Genomic DNA, 9,988 nt, shown 5'->3' with positions numbered 1-9,988 from the left:
TTCTGGTTCCAGAAGGCACTGCCATAGACAGGTCCTGGAGGCCTGCGTGGTGATAAGAAAATTAGAGGAACGTTAGTCAGAGGAGTTGGTAATCAAAATGGATTACAGTATTTATCTCTGATGTTGAATCCTTGCAAGAGACAGGCTGTCAGGAAACATAGAAACATAGAAACATAGAAAATAGATGCAGGAGTAGACCATTCAGCCCCATGATGATTATTCTGTATCATCATGGCTGATCATCCAACTAATATCCTCTTCCTGCTCGTATCCTTTTCACCCTATGAAATATTATCAACTCCTTCTTGAAAATATTCAATGTTTTGGCCTCAGCTGTGGCAACAAGTTTCACAAATTCGCCACTGTCTGGATGAAACAGTTTGTCCTCATCTCAGTCCTAAATGGCCTACCCCATATCTTTAAACTATGACCCTTAGTTCTGGACTCCCTAGTCATTGAGAACATCAATCCCAAATTTACACTATCTAGTCCTATTAGGATTTTATATGTTTCTATTAGAAACCCTTCATTCTTCTAAACTCTAGTAAATATAGTCCTAACTGATCCAGTGTCTCTTCTTTGTCCTCATCTCAGTCCTAAATGGCTTACCCCATATCTTTAAACTATGACCCTTAGTTCTGGACTCCCTAGCCATTGAGAACATCAATCCCAAGTTTACACTATCTAGTCCTATTAGGATTTTATATGTTTCTATTAGAAACCCTTCATTCGTTTAAACTCTAGTAAATATAGTCCTAACCCTGATCCAGTGTCTCTTCATACATCAGTCCTGCCATCCCAGGATGGAGTGCAAATATATGTTGTACTCCCTCCATAGCCAGAACATCCTTTTTAAAATAAGGATGCCAAAACTGGACACAATTCTCCAGGAGTGCTCTCACCCAAGCCCTTTATAATTGTAGCAAGATATCCCTGCTCCTGTACTCAAATCCTCTTGCTGTGAGAATAAATATACACTCTGCATTTTTCACAACCTGCTGCGCCTACATGCTTAATTTCAGCATCTGGTGTACAAGGAGACCCAAGTGTCATTGCACCTCTCTCTTTTCCAGTCTAGCACCATTCAGATAATAATCTGTCTTCCTATTCTTGCTACCAAAGTGGATATCCTCATATTTATTCACATGATTATGCATCTGCCATGCATGAAGTTAGAAGTGTCATCAAGTATTGTAAATTGTTTATAGACTAATGGTCTCTTTGTGCAGCTGCTAATAATTACTGGTTCAACTCTTAGCATTTTTCCAAAATGCCGAATGAATTGTGAAGGTTCTCACACCAATTACATTTAGTAAAATACTATTGATAGCATAGTGAGGTTGGCCATCTTGAAATTTATCAGATCCCACATGGGAAATATCTTTTACACATAGATATTCAAGACATTTAGTCAATGACTATCTGATTTTGAAATTTTCTTCATTTATGATTTCTTCATTGACATGCTTTCATTCTTATTGACACCATCCCTTTCAAAACAATGTACAGACAATAGGTCCTTTTAACCTATAGGGGGTGATATTTAGTTGGCTTTCAAAGATTTTCATTGGCATTGCTTCTGGTACCAGCCTGGCTCGTTTTCTTCAGTGCATTGGTGCCTCTAAATAAGAAAACAGATCTGAAGGAGCAGCCTTTTCTAACAGATCACAGGAGGAGAGAACCACAAAAGATACTTTAAATCGACAACTGGGGAATGAATACAATGTGAAATATTTCAGTGAATTATGTCTCAGCAATCAAGTAGAAGACCAGAAAAGCAAAAAATAGTAAGAATTTTCTTCATTATGGAATGCAATATTTTCTACTATCATAACTGTTTAGTTCCAACTGCTTAGATCGGAGTCGCTTCAGTCACATCCTGGGAAGCAGCGTAGAAATATTTATTTATTTACAATAAGTTGAAGGTAACATAGATACCTGAAAAAAAGGTTATATCTCCATAAACCTGAATATAAATTAGATATTTTGATTAAAATGGAGAATGTTGAAAAGGAAATAATATCGATGTTGACATCAATCATCAAAATGCAATGCTTGGTTTTTTGAGCATGCTTTGTGTGACCTTTACTTTTCTACAACTTGTTTGCAATTTTAAAAAAAACTGTAAATAACAAGAGGAATGATGAGAGGAGATCTATTTTGTTCTGGAGCTAAGGAAGTAAATTCTTTTGTCACGATTCCATTAGCTAGTCAGTAAGTACCGGTGACTAAATGGGGTTCTATTGAGCCAGACGTAGAGTTGCTAATGTAAGTTGAAAATCAAATAAGGAACAATATACTTGTTGATATTAATAATTTGCTTTTAGTTCCCTTCATCATAGAATCCCTACAGTGTGGAAGCAGGCCATTCGGCCCATTGAGTCTACACCGACACTCTGAAGACCATCCCACCTAAATCCCTATAACCCTGCATTTCCCGTGGCTCACTCACCTAGCCTACATACACCGAGACACAAGAGGCAATTTAGATAACCAATCCAACTAACCCGTACATCTTTGGATTGTGAGAGGAAACCAGAACACCTAGAGGAAGCCCACGTAGTCAGGTGGAGAATGTACAAACTCCACAGAGACAGTCACCCAAGACTGGAATCAAACCCAGATCCCTGGTGCTGTGAGGCAGCAGTGCTAACCACTGTGCTACTGTGCCACTTTGTTTTCATGGAACCCTAAATTAGTGCTGGATCAATATAAAGAATATCATGCTGCTTTACCTGAAATAAAAGTGAGAACTTCCTTTGCAAATTGTTTCTCACTTGCTAAGCAAATGCAGATTAACAATGAAGGCTGATTAAGAATCAATAGTCACTGCAAGAGTGTTATTTTGTTTGGTCACATTATAAATAGAGATGACCAAAAGTTCCGTTTCAAGAAGTGTTTTATTATAGCCTGGAAGGTGACTAGCGCTGTATACTAGATACAATCAATGAGGATGTTAAAAACTGTCTGTTGCAAAGAGAAAATATAATTTTACATTCAGCAATGAATCATGATTTACTGTAGAAAATATATTTGCTACAGTTTACATATACATTGGCATAATTAATTTTTTTTAAGAAGTTTATAAAGGGAGTGCTGGGCCTATAGAAATTGAGTTTGGAGAATTAATAACAGAATAAGGAGATGGCAGATGAATTGAAGAGGTATTTTGGATCGGTCTTCTTTCTAGAAGATACAAGTAACAGTGCAGAAATAGCAATAACTCAGGAAAAGAAAGTAAGGAAGAACTCAAAAATTAACAATGACTAGAGAAGTGATGCTGAATAAATTGTTAGTGCTGTCGACTGACAGGACCCTGGATTTTGATAGACATCCCAGTGTTTTAAAAGAACTTCATGTGAGATAAGTGATGCAGTTCATAAACTCCATATATTTGGGAAGATTCCATGAAATTGGAAAATAGTGAACATAACTTTTTCAGTCAAAGACAATGAGAGACAGAAAGCAGGAAAGTACAGGCAGTTAGTTTAGCATCTGTCATAGGAAAACAGGGCACCGAGAAAAACTCAAAGTAATTAAAATGAGATAGGAGATGTGGGCAAAAAGAAGAAGCAAAGAATCAGCATCATCAAGAAGAGATGGTGCAAGGTGTCCCCCAGAGACAGTCAATAGCACCAAGAATCTATTAACATATCAGTGAATATAATTTAATCAAAGAAGTCAGCAATTAATTCAACCACATTGAGGATGACAGGTCGGGCGATGTATCACAGCTGCAGCAGTGGGATCTCCTGGATGCTATGTTGATCCAGTATAAATACATGTACTGTAAGTGCTTAAAGTTTAAATAGCTAAGGCTCAGAATTTATGAATTAGAGACTGAACTACAGACACTGTGATGCATCAAGGAGGAGGATAGTTATCTTGAGTCTTTGTAACAGAATTCAATCACACATCTTTATAATAGATCTACAGATCTGGTCAGTGCTCAGTGAAAGGAGATGGCTACTGTGATTGCTGGGAATTCAGGAATGTAGGATTATTGGCCTTTTCAATTGTTCTTTTAGCATGTTTAGATAAGAGCTGCGGGATGGATGTGCTAACTGACCATGTCAAAGCTGAGGAGGAAGCCATTCAAGTTGGGAAGAAAAGAATGAATATAGTGATATTAGGGAACAGTGTTATCAGAGGGATTGGCACTAATATCTGAAGAAAAGAGTGTGGGTCCTGAGGTCTGTGCTCCCTGCTTAGTACAGTTCCAGGTTTTAGAACATCCACTGTGGGCTGGAGAGAAGCTTAGAACGGTAGTAGAGAGTCCTGACGTCATGGTCCATTCAGTCACCAATGACATAGGCAGGACAAAGAAGAGATTCTGCGCAGTTGTATGAAAGGTTATTCATGAGCTGCTTCTCCCATATCAAAGTAGGAATTAACACATGGAAGCTGCAGAAGATAAAACAAAAGCACTTCTTTCTCTTCTTCTAAATCTCTTAATCATCAAACTCCAGCAGTCCAATGTGAGTCACACTCAAGTGCTAAATCACACCAACTTGGCCAGTTCTTAATTGACCTAATAAAAGGTCAGTTTCCAGACGAGCTATTTTGTTGATTAACTAAGCCCAACTGCTCTTCCAGTAGAGGCCTAATTAAAACCCGGCTTAAGGCTGTAAACATCAGAATTTAAATTGTAGATTTTAGTTACATGCAATCTAAATTACAAACAACATTAGATTATTACAAAAAGAAGATTTCTCATGCACTAACTGATAGCATTCAGTCATAAGTCAAACTAGTTTTATTCATATGTTCTTAACAGAAAAGGCCGAACTGACTCACTTACAGAAGGACAGGTTTAATTGAAAGTGTCACATAAAAGATTATTACAGAATACAAAAATCCCAAATTTGGGACATTTACATGGGTAGTAGATTGGCTGGATAACAAGCAGCATGAAGTAGGTATAATGGTCCTTTTACGAGTTGGCAAGATGTAATGAGTGGTGTTTAAAGGATCAATGATGAGATCTCAACTATGTACAAATTAAATAAATGACTTAGCTAGTATGGTTGCCAAATTTTCTGATGACTCAAGTATAGGAAGGAAAGAATGTTCTGAAGAACTAATGGACATAAGGAGGCTACAAAAGGTTAAATGAGTAGGCAAAGATCTGCCAAATGGAGCATTAAGTTGGAAAATGTGAGATTGTCCATTTTGGCAGGAAGAACAAAAACAAAGTAAACTATCTTAATGTTGAGAAATTACTGGACTCTGAGTTGCAGAAAAATCTACAAGTCGCAGTATATGAATCATAGAGATCAGTGTGCAGGTACAGTGATTATCTAATAGAAGGAATAGAATGTTATTGTTTATTTTGTGGAGAATTGAATAGAAAAGTAGTGAAGACTTATATAGCACATTGATGAGACTATATCTGGTATACTATGTACAATGTTGGCCTCTTTATTTAAGGAAGGATATTAACCTACTGAAAGGATTTCAAAGAATATTTAATAGACTATTACCACAGATGGATGTCTGGTCTTATGATGAAAGGTTAAACGTGCTATGTTTTTTGTCTGCTGAGTTTAGGACAGTAGGAAGGTGACTTGATTGAAGCACAAGTGCCTGAGAGGTCTTGACACATTTTAAAATTCAGGCAGACGCTATGGAGTCACTGCCAAAGTCAGGATTTGTTTCCCATCCATAATTGCTCACAAACTGATCAGATTATTCAGTCATTTCAGAGGACAGTTCATAAGAGTCAACTATTTTGCTATTAGACCAGGTAAGAATGCCAGATTTCCTTCCCTAATGAACATTAATGGTTCAGGTTAGGAATTTGCAACTATCAACAGAGGATACGCAGTCATCATCAGATGAGCTTTTAATTCTAGATTTTATTGGATTCACATTTCCCTATTTGCCATAGTGAGATTTGAACCCATGACCTGAGAACATGAGAGTGGTTCTCTGAAATATTTATCTGGTGACATAGAACAATTCAGTGCAGAACAGGCCCTTCGGTCCTCATTGTTGCACTGACCTGTGAACTAATCTAAGCCCATCCCCCTACACTATCCCATCATCATCCATATGCTTATTCAAGGACAGTTTAAATGCCCCTAACGTGGCTGAATTAACTACATTGGCAGGCAAAGCAGTCCACGCCCTTACCACTCTCTGAGTAAAGAACCTGCCTCTGACATCTGTCTTAAATCTATCATCCCTCAATTTGCAGCTATACTTCCTCGAACAAGCCGACATCATCATCCTAGGAAAAAGATTCTCACTGTCTACCCTATCTAATCCTTTGATCATCTGCATGTCTCTACTAAATCCCCTCTTAGCCTTCTCCTTTCCAATGAGAACAGACCCAAGTCCCTCAGCCTTTCCTCATAAGACCTTTCCTCCAGACCAGGCGGTATCCTGTTAAATCTCCTCTGCAAATTTTCCAATGCGTCCACATTCTTCCTGTAATGGGGCAACCAAAACTGTACACGATATTCCAAGTGAGACCGCAATAGCGTTTTGTACAGTTGGAGCATGACATCACAGCTCCGGAACTCAATCCCTCTACCAATAAAACCTAACACTCTGTATGCTTTCTTAATAGCACTATCAACCTTGGTGGCCACTTTCAGGGATCTATGTACATGGACACCAAGATCCCTCTGCACATCCACACTACCAAGAATCTTTCCATTGACCCAGTATTCTGCATTCCTATTATTCTTCCCAAAGTGAATCACCTCACATTTATCTGCATTGAACTCCATTTGCCATCTCTCAGCCCAATTCTGCAGTTTATCCTAGTGCTCCTGCAATCTCCAACATTCTTCCACACTGTCCACCATTCCACCGACTTTAGCGTCGTCTGCAAACTTACTAACCCATCTACCTATGTTTATGTTCAAGTCATTTATTAAAATGACAAACGGTAGTGGTCCCAAAACAGATCTTTGTGGCACACCACTAGTAACTAGACTCCAGGCTGAATATTTTCCATCAACCACCACTCGCTGCCTTCTTACAGAAAGCCAAGTTTCTAATCCAAACTGCTAAATCACCCTCAATCCCATGCCTCTGAATTTTCTCCAAAAGACTACCATGTGGAACCATATCAAAGGCTCTACTGAAGTCCATGTACACCACGTCAACTGCCATACCCTCAACATGCTTGGTCATCTTTTCAAAAAACTCAATGAGGTTTGTGTGACATGACTTGTCCTTGACGAAACCAATCAGGCTGACTATCTCCAATTAAATTCTTGCTTGCTAGATGGTTATAAATCCTATCTCTTATAATCCTTTCCAAAACTTTTCCTACAACAGACGTAAGGCTCACTGGTCTATAATTAGCTGGTTCATCTCTACTGCCCTTCTTAAATAAGGTCACAATATTTGCAATCCTCCAGTCCTCTGGTGCTAAACCAGTAGACCAGTCCAGCAGGCTGCAGATTGAAAGGGCTTATTGGGTTACAGTGCACAAGTCAGGACCAGTGTAGAACCCCCGCTCGGTCCTAGTGCAGTTCCACTCATATAAGGACAAGCAAAAAGTCATAGAAGCTTCCAGATCCCTGGGAAAAGATCTGCAGGCACTGCTGTTCAAGGGGTCACAAATCATGTTTTTCCAGGATTTCTCTGCAACTGCAATTCGAAAGAGGAAGTCCTTCGATGAAGTTAAAAAGAGGCTGAGGAAGCTGGGCATTCACAACTCCATGAGATACCTCACAGTGCTCCATTTCAGCCACGAGGACTCAGTTTATACATTTGACTCAGCGGATAAAGCTAAAAACTTTGTGGACACTTTAAAATAGATGGATTGGCCTGAAGAATGTGGTTAATGTTTGTTCTCTTTTCTATCTTTACCCATGTTTTCTCTTCTTTTTTTTATTCCTTTCTTTCTCCCTAATAATTTCCTTTTTGGAAAGGGGGAAAAAGACCTTGGAATAAGTTGTTCCTTTTTTTTAATAACTGGATTTCTGATGGGAAATTTTGTGGATGTCAATTGTTGTCTCTCCCCCTTGTTTTTTTGTTTGTTCTGCTTCTCTTTTAGTCACAAGTAGGGGTGAGATGAAGCCAGGGATGGGTGGAATGCTCATCCTGACTTTGTCTTTTGATTTAAGGATCATCTCCTTGTTTTTTTTTCTGGCCTAAGGCTGGGGCACAGTCCGGGTTTGAAGGAGTTGTGAAAGAGGGGATGGGTAGAGTGAGTGCCCCCAATGGGCAGGGGGAAGAGTCTTCCATTCAAGGTTTTATAGTTGGTTTTCTTTTTAGTTTTTTGGTAGTAATAGTTGTTTATAGTTATGATAGAGTAGTTCTTGTATATATAGATTTTGATTCTGTGAGTCTTTATTTACTTATGCTCAGCACTTTGTAAGCTAGGTTGTCCCTCCCGAGGGGTTCAAGGTGTCTGAAAGGGGATATGGCTAAGTGTCTTAATAAATGGTGCACTGGAACATTAAGGGAAGTCATTCGCTTGTTAAAAGGAAAAAAGTGCTTTCTAGCCTTAAGAGGGAAAGGGTTGATTTGGTTTGTTGCAGGAAACCCATCTTGATGATGGGGAACACCTGAAATTACAACAGGGGGTTATGACCGGGTATTCTTTCCATCCTTTACTACTAAAAGTAGGGGAGTGACGGTACTAATCCAGAAAAAAACTTCCATTCACATTATTAGAGCAGGTGAAAAATGAGAAGGGACGGTTTATGATACTTAAAGCCCTGATACATGGAGAGGAATACAGCATTTTAAACGTCTACTGTCCTCCGGCATATCCCCTTAAATTTGTGATTAGTGCTTTCTCTAAGTTGAGTGCTTTTGGAACACGGCACATTATTATAGGGGGGATTTTAATTGTCTTTTGGATCCGACAGTGGACATGATGCCTTGTGGGCCCCCAACTATTTCTTCACAGGCCAAGCAGGGGGCTGACTTATGCAAGGAATTGGGGCTGGTGGATATTTGGAGATGTCTTCACCCTACCGGCAGGTACTTTACCTTTTTTTTCAAACCCACATAAATGTCACATGAGGATTGACCTCTTTCTGGCTCCCTCAGTGTTTCTGGATTCAATTATGAGTTATAAAATTGTGAATATAGCTATCTCTAATCACGCGGCAGTGTATTTGGAGGTTAAGGCCAAGAGTGAAGGGCTAGGTTTGCGGCACTGGCATTTGGACCCTTTTTTCCTTAAGGATTCCAAATTTGTGGAATACTTTTTGAAGGAATTTGAGGAATTCTTGACTATCAACTCAGGCACAGCTAATAGTCTGTCTCTGCTATGGGAGACTGCTAGGGGATTAGCTATTTCCTATTCGGCTAGCTGGTAATGACAGAAGGAGGAACAGCAGCGTCTACTTGAGGTGCAGTTGAAAGCCGTGGAGGCAGCACATTTTGCGTGGCCTTCGGTGACTCAGGTACAATGGATCATGGCCCTCCAGGCTGCCTTGAATTCAATTCTGACACAAAACACAAAGAAAGAACTTGCTTTTGCTATACAAAGGCTGTTTGAATATGGAGATAGGTCAGGGAAGTATATAGTGTAACTGACTTGGAAAAAACATGCTCCCAATCCACTACTGCAATCATAGACAGCGCTGGGGTTCTTACGTATGATGCTAAAAAGATTAATGAGGCTTTTCAGAGCTTTTACTCTGAATTGTATTCGTCTGAAGGTTGCGAAGACAGGAGGGCTAAAATGGAGACCTTTTTTAAGAAATCCAAGATGGAGGATGAGAAAAATTTCTGGCTGTAAGAGCTGCTCCTTTTTTTGAAGTATTTTAGGTGCTGGTGGTGAATTCCTCGAATTCCAGGAGCAGCAATTACTGTTTTATATGCTGTTGCATTGTTTTGGAAATGAGACAACAAGAATCCAGAGAAAGTATATTCCTGTCAGGGTGAAGGGGAAGGCCGGTAGGTATAGGGAATGCTGGATGATGAGAGAAATTGAGGGTTTGGTTAAGAAAAAGAAGGAAGCATATGTCAGGTATAGACAGGATAGATTGAGTGAATCCTTAGAAGAGTA

General features: G+C 39.3%; 1 protein-coding gene across 2 annotated transcripts in view; it reads left to right on the top strand.

Moving 5' to 3' along the window:
* Nucleotides 1-1,627: 1,627 nt before the first annotated feature.
* The window catches only part of LOC122545963 (trafficking protein particle complex subunit 3-like), a 116,732-nt gene continuing 108,371 nt past the window's right edge, over nt 1,628-9,988 (top strand). For both annotated transcript variants that reach the window (XM_043684885.1, XM_043684862.1), the window contains exon 1: nt 1,628-1,787. In XM_043684885.1, the coding sequence (XP_043540820.1) occupies nt 1,746-1,787 (42 nt within the window). In that variant the 5' untranslated portion in view covers nt 1,628-1,745. The remainder of the gene's footprint in view (nt 1,788-9,988) is intronic.

Source organism: Chiloscyllium plagiosum, chromosome 3 (genome assembly GCF_004010195.1).
Source record: "Chiloscyllium plagiosum isolate BGI_BamShark_2017 chromosome 3, ASM401019v2, whole genome shotgun sequence".
Taxonomy (NCBI): Eukaryota; Metazoa; Chordata; class Chondrichthyes; order Orectolobiformes; family Hemiscylliidae; genus Chiloscyllium; species Chiloscyllium plagiosum.
The sequence above is the reverse complement of the archived record's forward strand: the minus strand, read 5'-3'. Positions and strand labels throughout refer to the sequence as shown.